Source organism: Anthonomus grandis, chromosome 22 (genome assembly GCF_022605725.1).
Source record: "Anthonomus grandis grandis chromosome 22, icAntGran1.3, whole genome shotgun sequence".
NCBI classification, from domain to species: Eukaryota; Metazoa; Arthropoda; class Insecta; order Coleoptera; family Curculionidae; genus Anthonomus; species Anthonomus grandis.
The window spans coordinates 33,543,789-33,564,159 of record NC_065567.1 but is presented as its reverse complement, the minus strand read 5'-3'; the positions used below and the strand labels follow the sequence as shown (position 1 = coordinate 33,564,159).

The following is a 20,371-nucleotide window of genomic DNA, read 5'->3' as shown; positions in this document are numbered from 1 at the left end:
TGCAATAAGACGCATGCGCCGTGACCCCAATGGCTTTGTAAATAGAGCCTACGTTTATACCTAAAAAAGGGAATTCAGTCAAAGACTTATCGGCGATTATTAAGCCACAATCATTAAAAAACTGTTTATTTTATTTTTTATCAAATCGATTATGGATAAGAGTCCATTAGAAATACAAATCATCAAAGTGATTGGAATAGAGGTTGTCATTTGTCATTATTTGCATAGCAAATAAAATCGTAATTGCTAATACGTATTAGAAACACCAATAGTTCATTTATTATCCCTTTTTGAACAAGAAAACAATTATTAGTCCATTAAAATAAGTAAAGCCAACATTTTTAGAATGCTACTACGCCTGGCAACATGTATGCAAAGAAGCATGTCGCATTGAATTTTCCGGACTTTTCTATGGCTTTTGATACTATGGATCGCAATTTACTTTGCTTCAATAAGGCTTTTTGGAAGTTATCTTTTTGATAAAAAAAACAAAGTGTCGTTTTTAGAGGCAAGTTATTAACTGCTTTTCCTATATTTTGTACTGGTGTACCACAGGGCTCCATACTGACACCTGTGTTGTTTCTCATATATATTTTTGATCTGTTCTCTAACACGTTAACTGCCATGTGTACCATATATGGACACAGTCAATTTTTATTCAGCGCCATGTGTACCACCAGTGGACACAGAACTTCTTACCTTCCAAGTCATGTGTACATGGGGTGGCCACATTAAGCGTTGATTGAAATGTATATATGGATTGGTCTGGCGTAGGAAATAGTTTGTTTGAGAATGGCTCGGGAATATTTTTGTTTTTCGAAATAATATGACACAAAATATTGACGTTTTTAAATGATACGTTTATTTTTTCAATGGGCAGTAATTTAACATATAAAATTGTTATTTATAATTATAAAATAAACAAACTAAAATTTTAAAAACAAATTACTTCAAAATAAAAAGATTATTTTATATTTTTAAAAACATATTTTTGAAAAAAACAGTCCATACAAATAAAAATATTTTCGTCACAACCTAGACATACGTAGGAAACTCTTTTGGTATTTTTTACAGCATTATTACGCCCTTGTTCTTGTGAGTTTTTTTCGTAGCAATATCTGCACCTGCCTCTTTTTAGCTTTTTCTCGTTATCTGTCTTTTCGGAAACTTTGTGGTCTTTTGAGGGATTCATTGGGATTGGCGGTACTGCCGTTTCCAAAAGTTGCATGGCAAGATTTTCTTTGAAAGTCGTTATTGAAATTTTTTTTTCGTTAATTTCATTGCACAGATTTAAGGCATTTACGACTGAGGTACCTGTGATAAATTCAAAGGCCAATTTTCTGTACCATTTTATTGACATTCTAATAGAATTTGAATAAGCTGACATTTGGTCTGACATATCAACAAATGATTTGGCCTTATTTTAGTCGATTATTGCAGAAGATTTGAGCCTAGGACCCTCTCTATGGTGTACTTCCTTTAGTTCATCTGTATGTTTTGTGGATAAGAAAAGCACGTCTCTCTTGTCATGCCACTTCATAACAACAACTTTATTTTTATTTTGTTTTGCAACAATTTCCCCTTTTTTTAATTTTGCATCAACTGCAGACTTTGGTAGGTTTCTTCTATTTTTACGAATCGTTCCAACTAGATGAGTTGATCTATTTTGCAACTTTTCCGCAAGAGGAATAGAGGTGTACCAATTGTCTGCAAAAAGGGTCCGGCCACTATCAAGCAATGGTTGCAACATTTCCATAACAATAGATTCCGCAACCTATTGTCCATTTATTTTCTCTTTACCACAATATACTTTCAGGCTGTAAGTAAATCCTCCATCTAGACATACTTTATAAACTTAAATGCCGAACTTATGTCGTTTTCCTTTTATACACTGTCGAAAGGATAGTTTACCTTGGAAAGGTATCTTGGTTTCATCGATGAAAGAGTTTCTTTCTTCTGGAATAATGCAGAAAGAAGCATTCTTGTTCAGCATATCAACAAGGCATTAAATTTTATGAAGCCGGTCATTGGGAGGACTATCTTCATTATTTGCCAAATGAAACATACGTAAAAGCAGCTCAAATCTATTCCGCGGCAAATATTTCGTTTTTATATAATGGATGTTTGCGCCAATAATCTTTTAGTGATGGTTTTTTATCCAATCCCATCCAAATTAAAATAGCAATAAATGTTCGTATTTCGTTATAACTAGTGAGTAGATACCCATGCATTTAGGCGAGAATATTGGCCAATATTTTATCTATCGTGTTGTAACAGTGCCTGTTAGTTAAGCCTAAAACCATTTTTTATGTGAAAACAATTAAGAAGTTTGTGTAAAATTGTTTATCGTAATATTTGTTTACATATATATTAATACTTAATAATACTTAATACTTAATACAATCGCTTTATTGTAAAAAAATCATAAATTTTATAGACAAAGCTAATATAAATAAATAAATAAACACATACGAGTAAACACATGAGTACACAAAAAACAAAAATACAAGACATTTAGATTTTATACAAAATAGGTAACCTATTGTATATGGTCAAATTACTTATACAACTAAATGTTTATAAAGTCAATACAAAAATGTAAATTAGGTAAAAGAAGTATACAAAATAAGTTGAAATTAAATTACGACTATTATCACAATATAACTAATGATGGAGACTATAAAGTAAATAGGGCCAATGTGTGTGTGGTATTTAAAAGGAAAGATTAAAAAAGTCTTCTACTATGTATAAAGCCTTTTCCAATAGTAAAGCTTTTAAGGCATGGCGAAAACAGGAAAACGTTGTCTTAGATTTCGTAAAGAAGATGATTGTGCATTTTTTTTGCTCTTTAGAGTATAGAGGTTTTTACTAATTCCAACCGTGGTGTTGGCAGATAAATATCATGCTCTGCTTTTCTAAGTGGATAGTTATGAGAAGGCCTCTTTGAAAATTCTGATATGCTTTCGGATTAAGCAAACAGATTCAAATATAAACAGTGAAGGAAGAGTTAGTATTCTATGTTTTTTAAAGTATTCTTGGCAGTGAGCTGTACTGTCAAGTCCCAGTAAATAGCGTATCGCTCTCTTTTGCAACTTGAATACGCGCTCAAATTGAGTGGCACAGCATGAACCCCAGAATGGAATGGCGTAACGAAGAAGTGACTCAAAAAGGGCAAAATAAACTAATTTAGATGTTAAAAAGCTTAATTCTTTGGAAATCGATCTTATGGCAAAACATGCTAGCTTAACTTTGCCATTTTAGAGAGCTGTCTAAAATTAGTCCCAAGAACTTGACAGATTCAACAATATCCAAACTGGTATTTTGTAGAGTAAAAGGTTGAATGGTACTTTTATATGATACAACCTTGGTTTTAGAGATATTAAGGCATAGAAGATTGGAATCGCACCAGGACTTAAAGGTAAGTAAATAGTTAGATATAGTTGCATGCAGAGACGTGATATCTGGAGTGCTCCAAGTAAAGCTGGTATCGTCGGCGAACAGACAAATGTTGCCGCTGATATCCAGATTGGCCATGTCATTAATAAATAGGAGAAACAAAATAGGGCCCAAAACTGAACCTTGCGGCACACCACATTCAATTGGTTGGCATGAAAATGTTGTCACGAGTTGACTTCTGAAACTAAGATATGACTTAAACCATTTGAGAGAAGATCCTTTAAACCCATAGTGTTGCAGTTTGTTAATTAAAATATTATGATTAACACAATCAAATGCCTTTGAGAAATCGCAGAAAACTGTAGCTGTGGTGTGTTGATTATTTAGGCTGGAATAAACACTATTTAGGAGCGAAAACATAGCATCACTGGTGCATTTATTACTCAAAAATCCAAATTGATTCGGTGTTAGAACTCTATATTTAAGCAAAAATGACAAAACCCATTCTTTAACCAGTGTTTCAACAATCTTAGATAAAGTTGGGAGAAGTGCTATTGGGCGATAATTTGAGGCTTGATCTTTATCCCCTCCTTTATGCAGTAGAATAATAATTGCAGTCTTTAGGCAGCTTGGAAAGATTCCCCTCTGAAATGACATGTTAATTAGGTTCACCAAGTAACTTAAGGTGCAATCAGGCAGGTTTGCAAACATTTTGAGAGTTAGGCCATCTGTACCAGACGATGATTTATTTTTTATTTCGTTAATTGTACTTCGAAGGTCGGTGAATGATATAGGGGTGAAAAAGAAACTGTGCAGATTACCATTTAAAAGATACAAAAGTGGATCGTGAGAAGGTGATATGGTGGTCATTAGGTTCTTAGCCACATTTACAAAGTAATTGTTAAGGTCCTCCGGTGAAGTAGTGATAGTGCTAGACGAGGAAGATTTATTTCTCAATTCGTTAACAATAGACCATGTTTCTTTAGACACATTATCAGAATCAGTAAGCCTTTTGTTATAATAGGCATCTTTTGACGCTTTTATTGTCTTGTGATAAACTCTTCTGTATCGCCTGACGTAATTGTGGAAAATGACGATATCTGACGGAGAATTTTTTTAGATGCGATAATGAGCGCATGTTTTTTGCTGATATACGTAAGCCACAAGTAGACCAAGGCTTATGATGTTTAATTTTTATAGTCCTCAAAGGAAAACACTTATCTGAAATATTTGATAAAGTCCTTGTAAATCTAGAAAACTCATCATCGATATCATCAGAAAGAAAATCCCAATTGCACTCAAGGCACTGATTCTTCAAATTGAATAAATTCTTGTTACCAAAAACACGGCCTAATCGACGTAAAGTATTTTTGTTTTTAGATTCCAAAGAAAATCTACAAATCACAGCTTCATGATCAGAAATCCCCGCATTTAAGACAGTACGATCAACGAATGATGGAATAAATGATGACACAATATAGTCGATTGTGTTAGAACTATTTATTTAGTTATTCTGGTTGGAGAGTTGATGTGCATTTCTAAACCCAATGAATCAAAAATTGACTGCAGAGACTCTTGAGCAGCACACACACTGGTGAAGTCAATGTTAAAGTCACCACATAAAATCAATTTACTTTTTATAGGTAGGGATTCCAGCAAGCTCAGTAGTTTTTGGAAGAAAATCAGCACATTAGCGTCCGGTGATCGATAAATACAAATAATGTAGAGGTCAAGTAAAGCGTTATGAACGATGGAAAATTCAAATTCTTTTTCAGATAATCAGATATCGAACTTAGTGACCGCTACAAAGTCGCTGTTGGTAGACATAATTAATGTGCCGCCATGAGAAAAAATACTTCTATTGAACCTAGTAGTATAATTTTGAATACAAATAGGTTCATCTATGTTTAACCAATGTTCGGTAATGGCGATAATTTCAGGAAATTTAAGTTCTTCTAATAGAAGGAATAAATCGTTGGTTTTGCTTCTTAAGGACTGAATATTTAAAAGAAAAACACTGAGCTCGCTATCTTCCGAGTTTACAGAGGGTGCTAGATCCTCTGGTCGCGTCACATTAATTAAAAATTTTAGTTTCTAGATGGAGAGCAACTAGAAAAATAATTTGATTGACTTTCCCTAATTTTTTGAAGCCTTACCAGTTTTTCAGATGAAAAAAAGGACCTAAAGGCTGAAAGGTCATCTTCAACCTCGGCGGCGCCAATGCCGTAGACATCATGGAAGCGGATATGCAGGTTTCGCAATGAACCAAGATCGATGGGCAGTCCTTCGGATGCTATCATTAGTTTTATACTAGTGGTCGTGTGCCCTTCAAATCACACATTGGAGGGTTGGTCGTGAAGGTATGACAGGTACAGCCTAAGGGCTCTCAGGATGGAGGGATCCCTTAGTCTCGACAAGAGGTAGCGACCACTTTCAGCATCAGAATTTTGTGGAGTCATCGGGTCCAAATTCGGCAGCGGCACATATTTGTTTTTAACATTATCCACCACTGCAATGCTGACGTCATCTTGAGTAAGGGACTTGCATACAGCTATGGCTTTCTTATCCGAACTGATCTTTAATAATTTTTCCTGCCTGGAAACATTAGCAGAAGCAGCCTGGGCGGCTGTGGTCAATGTTATTGGCTGCACCAAAGGTAAAAGCTGTAAGGGATTCGCTTTGTCACCATCTATTACGGTGCCTGGGGGCCACATGCGAATCTCCTTTAGTTGTGGAAGGTGATCATTATTTTGCACCCCAATCTTAAAATTCGACCTGAGCCCATTTTTTTGCATGTAAGAGCAACGAATGTATTCAGTAGTCCCGAGTCTCTCTTTTATGTAGTAGGCAAGCTTATTTGCTGTAAAATTTTCAGGAACATTGGATACTACGAAGTAGTTCCATTCTGCTCTGGCCATGAAGTAATACCAGTAATATAGTATATAGTAGTACCAGTATGATAGTAATACCAATCAATCAATTTGACTGCTGTGTTCGAGTATCCACTACTTGTAGTCTCAATGCAAAATGGCGAGTGCAAGTAAAACATTTGATGAGGACCCTTCATAGGTGCGTTAATGTATTTGATGATGCAAAATTGTTACACAATATACTGTATGTAGTTTGTATTATCATGGAAAATGTGGAATGTGGATATGCATACTTTTCATACGAAAAAAGCCAATTGGAAACGTGAATAAATAGTGAACACCATTCCCAAGATTTGATTCGAAAAAAACGTATAAGGAAAAGAAGGTATGTGGATGAGAATTAGATATTAATGTTAATGCTACTCTATTATTTTTGGTGGAAAAAACTAAGAAACTGACTCAAAAAATAGATCTATCATTAGTAGAAAATCGTGGTTATGGAAGTTCAGATAACTTTAAGATGTTCAAAGAAGTAACTACATTAAGTTGCAATTAGATTTAAATATGGTTCTTAATAATAGCATTATATGCAGTGCTTTTATTTCAAAACAAAGCCTTAATAACTTCTACAAAAAAAACACGTTAATTCAGATATATAGAGGGACGCTTAATTTCATATTTGACAAAGATCTACTAATCACCTCCTCACCTCCAGCTAACCTCACTTTGATATGTCAAATCGGAAGCTCATCGTGTCATACATCATCGCAAGCAGCATTAAAATGTCTATTCAATATTGTCAAAAAAAATTAAATAGGTTGACGTACCAGCGAATTGTGACCAAAAATGTCTGGGAATAATAGATATTTTATCGACCTCAAACTTTTATATTTCAAATGGCTACCCCAGTTGTGATACATCATTTTAAAGAGTATAAAATCTACCAACCGAATGGTCTATAGAAAAGTATATAGACTTATATAAAAAAAAAATTAAATACCTGAGTATAATATTAGATGCCAACTTAAATTGCCATGCCCATGCTGACTACATAATGAGAAAAATTTTAAAAAGACTTAAAAAGCCATTGCAATTCTACATTTATAATTTTGCTCAACACTGCTGTTTAATTTACCCCAATACAAAATAAGCCAATTAGAAATAATCCAAAATAGAGGTATGAGATCAATTTAAAATCGAGGATTTTAAGATTTAATCGATATCCTCCTGAGAAATCGATGTTAAGTGTTCTGCGTATGCTGTTTGTTAATCAAAGAACTATGTTAAGTATATATTTATTTATATTTAAAATAAAAAAACAAAATCGAAAAGTCTACGTAAAGACAGCAAAGACAATCCATGGTTTACACTTGCCCCATTGAACAACTGTTCAACAAGTATTTAAGATTAAGTAGACCAATTAGATTTTACTGAAAATGAAACAGAGGATAGACTCAAATTGAAGAGAACTATTTTAAGGCCTAAGTGAAAATTAAGCAATGTATAGATTTTTTATTTCCCTTCCGCGCTCCGAACCTACGCCTATTTAAGAACACCAACTAACGACACCGATAACTCCGAATGTTAAATTGCCTGAAATAAAATATTTAAGGGTAATTTTAAGGGCTAAATTAGCCTCTTAATAAAACAAGTAATACTGTCAAATTTAAAAAAAATCAAGTAAATATTTTTTTATATTAATAAAAAACTAATATTTTTAGAAAAATTTATTACCCTGTATCTTGAAAACTCTGCATTTCCGGACTCATGTTTATGGAAACTTTTTCTCATATTTTTTTACAAGGAATCACCCATTGATATATCTCCATCTATTTTTCGAACGCCCTGTATAGCTTTAAGGGCCGGTATTATAAATATTTTTCAAAAGCTAACTTTAACCAGCAAACTACCCTTAGCAATAAAATGGCAGTTTTATGAACATCCCATTTCTTCTTCTTTTATGTTTTTGAGACGTTATTAGGGCAGTATGCTTCTGTTCAAAGATGAATTTTTCGTGTTTTTATTTTGGGTTGGCTTGGCAGTAGATATACTTCTAGAAAGAAGACCTCTACATGACATATCAGATGCTTGACGGTCCATTAGTCTCGGGGAGATAATTTCGTGTTTTACCGCCATCTATATGTCGAGGAATAGAGCTTTTTCAATGTTAGGTTATATTCAAAATTATTGATAGAATAGATGTCAAAGCCCAGGATTTTTTTATAAAGTTATCTTTAACTGATATCCCATCCACCTAATAAAGTTAACTTCTACATTTTGAAGTTAACTGTGACATGTGATGTTATTCCACAAGTTAACTTTAAGTTATCTGTCAAAATAGTTTTATATAGCGGTTACATAATAGTTTTAGATTTAATTTTTCGGTTCTAAGTATTTTTACCTCTTACTTCCATAATTAAAAAAAAAAGATTTTTGTTGATAAGGCATATTAAGATTTATCAACAGTATCAGATAAAGTTTTCTGCATAATTTTAAATAAATCCAGTGATTTTAAAAAAAAATCATTAAAACAGCACTTTTATTTTAATTTCAGCAACGTAAGCACAATAAAAGTTACTACTGTATATATATTTCCAATTAGATAATTAATGTTTTATTAGGACTCATATTAAAACTTTTTGAGCACTTTCATTTGGCTGAGAGATAAGAATTTCAATAAGGTTTCATTCAGAAGAAAAATAAATAAAATTATTAATAAATCTAAAACTATTAATACCGGCCCTAAATGCTTCAATTTTTTAACCTTAATAAAATATGTAAGCATAGTAGGCCGAAAATTTCCACCCTCAAAGTCGCTGTGTAGCTCGGTAGCGCATTTCAAATATCGTGTAGCGACGCCGACGCCAGCTCCCTTCTGGACGGTGCTGTGGAGACTCTGTGGGGAGTTTCGGTTTCGTGCTCCTTTCCATAGTGTCGATAAAAATCTCCACATAAAAAAATTCATAAATCGCGTTTTGTATATTATCAAATTGCGTATCTAGAGTGGTTTATAATTGCGTAAACAATTTAGTTAGAACACGAAAAAGTGATTTATATTTACGTAGTGAGATAAACTGTTATATTGATCGGAATCTAAATTTGGATTAATCTTCCTTTCTTTTGGCTAAGAAAGGCCCGAACTAACTAAGGATTTCACAGTATGTCTTAAGTAGTTAATTTACTTTTAGTAGGGGCTTAATTTTGAATTATATTATAAAAGTGGAGTGATTACGCATTAAATTATGCATGCCAAAAGATATTTTTTATACGTTATTGCTTCAAAATAGATTGTAATTTAAAAGTGAATCCCGAAAGCCATTTATTATGGCGAAGGCCTGCATATAAAATACCGTAACATTTTTAGAGTTGTACATTGTAATTAATTATCTTTATTATTAGAAGCATAATTTATGTGGGGATGTAAGACTAACTAATATGAATTTTTTTTACATTAAAGATTAACCGATTTACTATCAGTAACTGTGCAATTTGGTAATGAGGCAGGAAAATACAGCATATTTGAATCTTCAACAAATAGCAGCAATAGTAAAAAAATATGAAAAGCAATAAATAACATTACTCTCAAAATTTTTTCTTATCATTCTATACCTGTAAACCTTAAAAATCCTGACAAAATTAATGATTTTTTTGGCCAGTTTATAGTCCATCAGATAGTTTAATATTTTCTTAATATTAATATTAATCCAGCTTCTCTAGTTATCATTTCATAGCCACTATAACAGGAATTTAAAAAATAGTTTCACGCCTCAAATCTAATGCTATTGGTAGTGATTGTATCATAGCGAAAATGCTCCAACATTGCAATTAACATCTTGCTCGAAAGACCTCTCTTATAATGTCTTTAGCTAAAATCATTAGTCCAAAAGAATACTGCGATTTTAGACCTATATCAATTATTTTAATAATTTTAACAGTACACATCCATCTTGATAAAAATTACTCAAGAAATCCTTAAGGGCGATACTATAGCATTCGTATTGTTTGACTTCTTTAAAGCATTGAATAAATTGGATTACAGCATGCTTTTAGCAAAAATGACTTATTATGGATAGTCTTAATAACAGGTAGTCTTAGAAAATCAAGCTTAGTCAAATAGCTTTTATATAACTATTGATGTACCATAAGTGCATATTAAGTTCTATCTTATTTTTAATTAAAGTAGCAGACATGTATAAGATTGGTAAATATTCATTTATTATTATATATATTATTCATTTAAAGCTGATGATTTATTAGGGGGTTGTAGTAGAATAGATGAAGATTTGTCAAGTGTTCAACATTTTTGTTGAGCAATAATTTAAACGAGTTTTACAACTTAAAGAAGATCTGGAGAAGAATCAGAAACAATTAATGACTAACTTTGAAGCAACGGTAGAAGAAGAACTGGGGCAAGTACAAAAAAAGAACCAAGAACTTGAGATGAAAGTAAAACGGACTCCTCTTCATCCCAATCCTGAAATGCAAACAATGATGAAAGTAAAGCCACCAAAATTCAACGGCAAAGAAGCATGTAGTACCTATTTGAATCAATTTGAGGCCGCTGCTAGGGAAAATCGCTGGGATAACGGAGAAAAGACAATCAATCTTATGCTAAGCCTTAGAGGAGAAGCTACAGAAATATTAAGAATGGTGCCATCTGAGGATCAGCTCAATTTCGACGTACTGGTGCGTACCTTAGAGATGAGATACGGTGAAGCCCATCTACAACAAGTGTACCAGGCTCAATGGAAATCTAGAAGACAACAACCCGAGGAAGGACTCCAACAGTTTGAGGCCGATGTTGCTTGATTAGTAAATCTGGCTTACCCTTCAGCCCCAACAGAGTTCCGAGAACAAATTTCTATAAATTCTTTTTTATTGACGGAGTTCGAGATCCAGATACTAACCACGCCTAAGGATGGCTCATCATAAAAGTATTTCAGAAGCATTGGCTCATGGACTAGAGTATGAGGCAGCTTTTCAAGCAACTAGAAGGCAGACACGAATAAGACAAATCAGAACTTCGGAAAGTGATCTCGAAGACCGCCTAAAGAAGATTGAATCATTATTAGCGAGGAAACCTAAAAGACCATTGCAATGCTGGAATTGCAATGAGGAGGGGCACCTTAAACGTCAAAGCCCCAAGCCTTTAAGAGATCCAAGGAATCAGGAAAACTTCAACTTCAAGCTGGCTGGCTGCTACCAAGCCCCACGTATAAGACTAAACCGGCTGCCACATCCTGGAGAGAGCTTGGTAGTACCGGGAAAAATATGCGGCCGTGAATGTGAGATGGTAGTGGATACAGGATCAAGTCATACTATCGTGAAGCCGAACATCGTAGCACACTGTAGGCTTTCAGCACCACCCAATTTAATTCTGGAGTCTGCAAATGGAAAAAGGATCCCGATTCTTGGATTGCATGAAGCTATAGTTACAATTGGCTTAACAACATTCCAACAGCCAGTACTAGTGACAGAAATCATGGATGATGTCACATTAGGATTAGATGTTATGAATGCTCAGCAGTTTAAATTGGATGTATATAACCGGATATTGACGACGAGAAATGAAGAGATTATGCACCACCTATATGAAGATAAAGTAAATACCAGAGTCGTTAAGTTATTCAAAGATGTTACTATACCAGGAAATTCAGAGGTGGTGGTTAATGCTACAACCGGAGGAAAAGAGGGAGAAACTGTTTTGATTGAGCCCATGGAAAACTGCAAACTATATGGTCAAGAAATTTTTCCAGCCAAGACGTTATCTACGCAGAAGAAGTCTACTGTTTTGGTTCGAATGGTAAATTTAAGAGGATATGATCAACACCTGAAACAAGGAGAGAATATTGGCGTATGCTCTGAAATAGTGGCAGTCATGAAAAATGCTGATAGAAGTCGTTATTCAAACAGACCTTTTCCTGTATGTTTACAAAACTTATTTGAAGAATCTTTTGCCAGTTTAACCATGGACCAGTGTAGTAAATTGCGACGTCTTCTTGAAGAAAATCAAGATGTGTTTTCGCTGCACGATAATGACCTGGGAAGAACTGATTTGGTGCAGCATCGAATTAACACTGGAGACAATGCTCCGATTAAACAAGCACCTCGAAGAATTCCGATAGCTAAATTAAATCCTGTTGTGTACTTTTTAAACAATTGGGAAAAAAATTTCTTGTATAATTTACAACTAATTGTGAGGGACGACCCAGTTAATAATAAGTGACAACATAAAAAATAAATTTCATGGATTTTACGGTTTTCATCTTTATGGTATATTTATGGTGCAGTATATACAAGATTTATTTATTAAAGTTGAAGAAGTAGTCCATACTTGCAGTGGAGTTAATATGTCAAAGGGTAACTAAAATAGTTTCGGTCATCCTCCACTAAATTTATTAGAAAAACCATCTATCCTACATGTTTCGGACATATAAGATGTCCATCATCAGGGATATACAATGAGGGTTTCCATCACAACACATAAAAAGCCACAGTGCTTCTGGCAAGGTCAAAGGTTAAAACTACTAACAATAAATAAAAAGGGTATATTAAGATGCATGAGAAAGTGAATAAACAGGGTCTACACAAACATTAAAATCACATAATTACCACACCAGGATAATTATTATGTCAACAAGAATTAAGAACTTGATTCTTGAGATTGAGATTGGTATTTATTTATATTATTAAACATGTATAATAATAAAAATAAATACCAATCATTGGACTTACAATACAGGATATTTTACAGTTGTACTTATGTGCTTACATGATCATATAAATTCTGTGGAAGTTTTTTTTGGTATTACATTATATTACTAAAAACACGTATTATATAATTTTTTTAAACTATAATGAATAAGAAAATCATAAAAATACCCAATTTTATTCAAAAATTGCTCACTAATTAATACTCTTACCGGTACCGGTAAGTGCTAGAAAAAGCTTTTATTCCTGTTTAAAGATTTTCCAAGGTAGTGTTTATTTTGACCATTTTGAACCATAAACCACGCTTAAAACCTATAGAAAAAGTCAGAATAAAAATCGCAAAAAATTAAATTTTACGACTGAAGTAATTAATTTTGTCAAATATTTGTATATTTGCACTAGCTATTTTCGTTTTAATTACTTATTTAATTCTATTATTATATTGAAGAATTCGAAGTTCAATTCAGTTTAAATCATCCCTTCAAGCTAATGAAATGTTTTTAACCCCTCCATATTCCATTTCAAAAAGAATATATATTTACATATATTTTATATTTAATTCTTATTGCATTGACGATCCTAATAGAATTATAAATTGTAATTAACTCGAACAAATTTTACTCATGAAGCATATTAAAATTATTCACAAAAACGCTCTTACTAACATATTTTAAGTCTACCAGCAAATTACTTCATTTAGATAAGACTTAAACCCACATTTAAATAGGTGAATATCATATCCGTTTAAGTTATGCCTAATTTAATTACTCGTTATGACTTAATTTTAGATAAAACGACAACTTGATAACTAAGTGTTAATATTATGTATTAAACTTTTTAATTAAAAAATCGACTTTTATAGGAAACCTGTACAAACGTATAATTATTTAATTTTATTGTAATCAAGAAAAATGACGAAAAAATAACAAAACAAGAAATATCAAAATAAAATGTACATTGAAAAGGCTATTTCTTTATTTTTCTCGAAAATATGTTTACCACAAATAGCTTTCTATATTTTTGTTTGAATTTTATGTTATTTATTTATATTAGTATTGGTTAATAGAAATACAATATTTTTTAAAGTTATACTTATTATTAAAAAATAAATGTTAGAACATTTCTATTCAAAATAGCCTGTTTAGATGTTTTTTTAATTTATAAAATACTGTATTTAGAAATATATATATAAAATAAACACTATTTGGTATGTTTTTTTAAAAAAAATAAAAATGGAAAAAATTGACTTAATTTTATCACAAATTTGCTTATTCTTTAGTGTTAATTTATGCGAAAATATTAATTTTCCTAGAAATAGCTTTCCCTCCTATTTAATTTTTTCCTAGGTGGTGCCCCTCAACACTTTTTAAATACTATAAATTTGCCATTAAAAAACCACAAACTACGCCACAAATTTATCAAAAAAGGAATAAAGGCACCGCCTATGTTTATTCATTTTACCACTTTAGTAATACAAATGTGATTTAATAATGTATATGTGTTGTGCACAATAAATATGTGCACAACATTGTTGTCAGCTATTTATAAAACTTTTCTTTAATATAGGTAAATACATATTTTACATGTTTTTTATTTATTTTTTAAAATTATGGTACCCATAGGTTTATAGAGTATTTCTTATTCTTGTAAAAGTTAAGTGGTCAATACATTAAACTGACCTGAGCACAAGATTAAGAATTTTCTTTTATATTTATGTGTGATTTAGTTAGAAAATGATTCTAAAACCATTTTGTAACTTATAATTTTCATAGTAGTTGTATATAACTTTTTAAGTAGGGTAATAACAAAATATTTATAAAACAGATTTATATATTATACTTTGTATCAAATTTATTGTAATACATTTTTGAGATTTGTCTTATAAACTGTAAACTTTTGATACTTTCTTTTGGAAAAAATTTCTGTTTTAACTTAAGGCATTTTACATCTTTTAGAAATTGGAACTAACTTCTTACGATTTTCAGGCTATTGGAACTAATGTTTTATGTCTTCCAGGCATTCCACGTCATTTTTACACTTTGAATAGTAATTTTTTTTGAGCCTTTATTATACTTCCAAGCATTTACTATCTACCAAAATCTGGAAATAATTTAAATTTTTAAGCTAATGAGAGCAATTTTCTATGCCTTCTAGGCATTTGACGTAATGTGTAATTTTATTTTAGGGATGTAGAATTTTTTCTTACCTGTTTTAGACTTTTGGAATAATATTATTTATCTTCTAGGTATTTTGCATAATTCTCAGTCATAGAAGTAATTTTTGTTTTAGGCTTTTAGATAATTTTTTTCGTTAAAGTATTTAATATCTTACACCAAATATTTTTTTTTAATATATTTTAGGTATACAAAGGATCTTCACGTATTTATTCCAGGCTCAATTCGAAGTAATTTTGTATGCATTTGATTTCCTAATGAATTCTTGTATTTCTTATAATTTCAAGTTCTTTAGTAGAAATCGAAAAAAAATTTTTTTTTCGTCAGCACGATTAACCTGCTCTATTTTGGCACCTTCCATTTCTTAAAAAGCTTCTTTTAATAACATCCTATACCAAATCCACGGTAAAATCAAAAACTGTTTGTTTTAGTTGCAGTATTTTGGTACCATGTCATCACCTCTTCAGCATATCCTAGAGGTCCACCGAAAAGGTACCCTCATGAGATGAGAAATTCTATGGTACCGCTAGCCCTGTATATGTTGTTGCTTTTGTATTTACCAGCATTGCCATTAAACAAGGCCCAAAGGTTAGCCCCACCCAGAAGTTACCATTCCGAAGATGAAGACGATGACCATCCCATTTTGTCGGACGACGAAAAAGACGATTACGTCCAGACAAACCTCACTGATGGTAACTTTTTAACAATAGAACTTATACCGATAAACAGTTAAAATTTATTTTAATAATTTAGAAAGAGGGTTGCATGTTGGAGCCCCTTGTGAGTTTACATGCAGCTCCAGATTGCAGCACGTCTACTGCAACCCAGTCACCAACACCTGCGAATGCGAAAAGAAATATCCTGTTAAACTTCATAATCCTTATTCGGGATGTAGCAAACGTAAGTAATATAACGTTTTTAACTGCTCGTGCACAAAAATACTAGACTGATTTATTACACACGTACGCACTACTAGAAACATTCATATCGATTTAAAAGTCGCGCCAATATAAATACTGGCCTCCTGGCGACAAGCGCTCCATTTATATTAGGTAGGCCACTGTTCTCGAAAAACTTCCTATGTGTGTCCATACATGTCGCGAGGTGTACATATTATCAAGAGTCGTTAGATCTGGTTAAATTGTTGAGAAAAAATAATTAAAGGATGTGTTATTAATTCGCTCTGTACTGTGTTAAGTAGCAAGAAAGAATAAAAAACATAAACTTTAAAGGTATTCAAATTAAATCAGGTTCTATAAATTGCCTTAACTTATATATATTCAAATTAAGCAAATTATTACGACTCACCGCTATTATTTTTTACCCAATAAAAAATGTATATTGGATATTGAGCCAGGGGGCAGAGGCCGAATGGCATTTAAAAAAAAAAAAAAACGTCACAGCTTTTCCGAGTTGTCTCGACCACAAAACACAATTTTCCTAATCGATATAAAGGCCCAAGGGTATTCTGATTAGATGCTACCTTTCTTTGACATTTTCCGATTGATTTTTATTAATAATGTTATAAAAAACCCAACCCAAGGCACCGCACATGAGATAAAAATATAGCCACCCCTGATTTGGAATCATTGCTCGATCAGCTTTTTTAGGATGTAGGTTGACACATCCTATTATCTGAAAAAATTTACTTTTCAGAAAAGTGCATTTTTTGGTTACTTGTACTATTGGTTAAATCCTGAATTTATAGCATGTGTTGTACGACTAAATTTAGAATAATACAGGTGGCGTTTCATTTTCATGCAGGAATAAATCGGGAAAATTCCAATTTTTAAATAAATAATCACCTGATTATCGTTTTTAATACCTGAATGTGCCATCCGTAAAAAGGTGTTAAATAATTAGATTATTGGGTCTAAACCTTTTGAGAAACATTTATTGTTGCTTGCCCTATAGGTTTTATACAAATTGCGGTTGTATGGCATAACAAAGCTTTTTTTTTTAAATTAGTTTAAAGTGAAAAAAACTTTTCTGCAATTTATTTTTTAAAGCTCCAAGTATGTTGTTTTTCTCCTAAAAGACTAAAGCACTTTTCTATTCAATTTAAATTTATCTGAAGCAGTTTATTAATTTTTTTTGTCATCTTTGTTCGGTCCTAATAACTTACTAACCCAGTAAACCGACTTAAAAAAAAATACAGCAAATCACATCCTAGAGACTTTTACGCCTAAACATTTCAAGCCATTTAAAAGGTTTAAAATTAGGTTATTGCAGTCAACTTATTTCAGTCAACTTGTTTGTTGTATTTAATTCTTTCGTTAAAGGACATTATTTTATAAATTTATAATACTCACTATATTAAAAGAGAGGGTTAACACTACTAAGGTTTCGCCATCTATAAAGCCAAAGTAATGATAATTTATTTCTCCGAGTATGAAGTATGAATTTTTGAGTTGGAGGCATAATAAAGGCAACATTTGCATATTTCTTACTTTATTTAATTTCATTTCATTTATTTATAATCCAAAAATTTCGTTACATAAATTCTTATAAAAGTACAAAATAAGCACCTAAGTATTTTAATACATGCAAAAATATATTATTAAAAAAATTTGTTTATCTTTATCATGTTTGGATTCCAGCTCTTTCTTAAAGCTCTTTAAATGAATAATTTAAGTAGTCAAAAACCCTCTAAAACCCTTTGAAAAGCCAAATTGATTATCTGATAAAACTCCTCCAGAAAGTATATTCAAAAACGTTTTTAAACGATCTTTAATGCATTTTTCTAAAATTTTTGAAAAATTGTTTATTAGGCTGATTGGGCGATAATTTTTGCTGTGGGGTCTTTCTTATGTATTGGCGTGACAATCGACTGTAAATATTTTGGTATTGAGCCGTTTGCGAAAATAAGGTTTACAATATGACTCAAAGGCTTTGCTATACAGTTATTTGCTATTTTTATGGCTCGCGTTGCAATTTGATCTATTTCTGATGGAGTACTACTTTTTAGTGTCGAAATATGTTTAATTATTTCATTTGTGTTTACCGGTGTTAAATATAATAATAATTATTCGATGGTTCTAGGATGTCGGTAATAACAATGTCTTTCTCCGGTGGCTTTATTTTTTCTTTATTCTTATAATTGGCACCTAATGACCGATTGAATAGTAGTATAAAAATTCCAATGATTGACACCTTCAGAACGTTTTAATTTGAATAAAAAAACGCGAATTAGAAACGCAAAATTAAAATTATTGATTATTTAGTATAATTTACCACAACAAAAGATACATTTTAGGAGAGATCGCTAATCAAAAAATAAATACAAAAAAAGCTAATCAAGCTAATTTACCTTTTAACTTTTCTATAATATATGATGGATTATAAAAAAATATTTAGAAATTCAAAATACTATTATAAGGATACACAAATATATTTTGTACTTTGGTTAATTGGCACCCAACAAATAAAACAACAAATAAAACAATCCTGTATTTGAATTGAAAGTAGAAGTTAGAAAGACTAACCTCAAAAAAGGTCCAACACTTTCTCCAGTGGAAGTCCAGTGTGTTCTACAACTGTTAAGATGATATTAAGGAATTCTCAGATGGGCACATTTGTCTGCAAACTGAAGGGAGGGATGCACCTTTTCAATGTTTGTCTTCGTAACTCCTACCTTTAATTCAAAGATAGGTTTTACATAGGAGCAATAAGGACGTCAGTCTGTCGGAAACCATCACACATATAACAATACCTATACTACAACTTTAATCATCCTGGTTCAATAAAGGAATGTATGTTATGTTATAAATGAATGGCAATTATTAAAACTCTGTATAGGAGGGTTAATCTCTTTAGAGCCTTCTAAAGCTCTAGAGAGATTATAGTCCAGGACTATTAGATAAAAAGAAGACTGATTTGTTGAGAAATTCCCAGGTGGATATATTTTTTACTAAAGGTTCTTTTTGATATTAGAAATTATTCCTCATAAGTCCCTATGAATCTATGTGGAGCTTTTTTTATGGAGGGTCGAAAGTCATAAAAAACAGTTATTTACTATTAATCCTACGATAAAATGAGCTATTTCTTTTTTAGTTAGTATGAAGTTCTCCACAACAAAGGTCCTATGCATTTTATTCATAGAGATCTTTAAAAAAAAATTATTTGTACAATTAAAACAATATAAAAATCACCAACGAGCAGAGTTATCAGTGTGACATGAGGCGACATTTTCCGAGTCTTCGCCAACCTTAAGTGTCGAGTACAAAAAATTCATTCATTTAGATATAAATTCTCTTTCTATATTATCCGATTATATTCTTCTCTTTATCATCCGATTTAATGTTTACACATAATTATCCATAAATAGGAGAATAGTGTAGGCCAAGTTTTCTATATTCGCAGTTAGCTCCACAACCTTTCATACAATTAAAAAAATGTATTTAATAAACGTCAGGAGCAGATGACAATAGTGTTTGTATTGGCTGTAAATAATTATCAATTATGTCCATCCCCAATCCAATGAATTCAAATCTTTTGTATTTTTTTGGTATAGTGGCAGAAGCCATTCCTTTGGTATTTCTTCTGTTTTGTAGATGCTGGTTCTTCCTGGCATTGTTTGCTGTCTTTAATTGTTATGTCACAGAATTATTTTCAAGATTGACTAAAACCAAAAATCGAATATTCGAATAGAGTAGGAGACAACGGAGGAAATCGAGAATAAATTAATAAAGCGTAAGACTGGAATGTATACCGTCATCAATCTTATTCCACATATACTCAGAAGACATTATAAACAGAGGACTATAATAGCAAGATATACAGAGACATCCCAATGAACAACTAAGGATATGCTGATGACCCGGTCGTAATTGCAGAAACTCTACAAGATCTTCAGATACTAATTACCAGAATAGTAGAATGTAGCAAAAAATATGGATTATTAACATCAGCAAAAAAAATATAGTGGTATCTAAATCATTACAAAACTCACTCACATAACCATACACGTACAGGGTCAAAAAATTGAACATGTGATTCATATAATTAAACAAAAAAATATAATTACAGGTAGAAGAAGAAATTCATGCTTAAAGAACTTAAGAGAATGGTACAGTTACAATAACTGCCAACTGCTTATATCTGCTGTATTAAAAACATGCATAGCTTTGATAATAGGCAAACTTTACAACAAAAAAGGGCAGTCACAATTTGCCACAACACTGTTGACCTCAGCAGGGAAATAAAAAATATCAGCAAAGG

The 20,371-nt window shown here is 31.9% G+C and overlaps 1 protein-coding gene across 3 annotated transcripts in view; it reads left to right on the top strand.

Moving 5' to 3' along the window:
- Positions 1–9,154: 9,154 nt before the first annotated feature.
- Positions 9,155–20,371, top strand: part of LOC126748266 (uncharacterized) — a 51,359-nt gene continuing 40,142 nt past the window's right edge. For all 3 annotated transcript variants that reach the window (XM_050457377.1, XM_050457375.1, XM_050457376.1), the window contains exons 1-3: positions 9,155–9,424; positions 15,583–15,843; positions 15,905–16,051. In XM_050457377.1, coding sequence (XP_050313334.1) covers positions 15,657–15,843; positions 15,905–16,051 — 334 coding nt within the window. In that variant the 5' untranslated portion in view covers positions 9,155–9,424; positions 15,583–15,656. The remainder of the gene's footprint in view (positions 9,425–15,582; positions 15,844–15,904; positions 16,052–20,371) is intronic.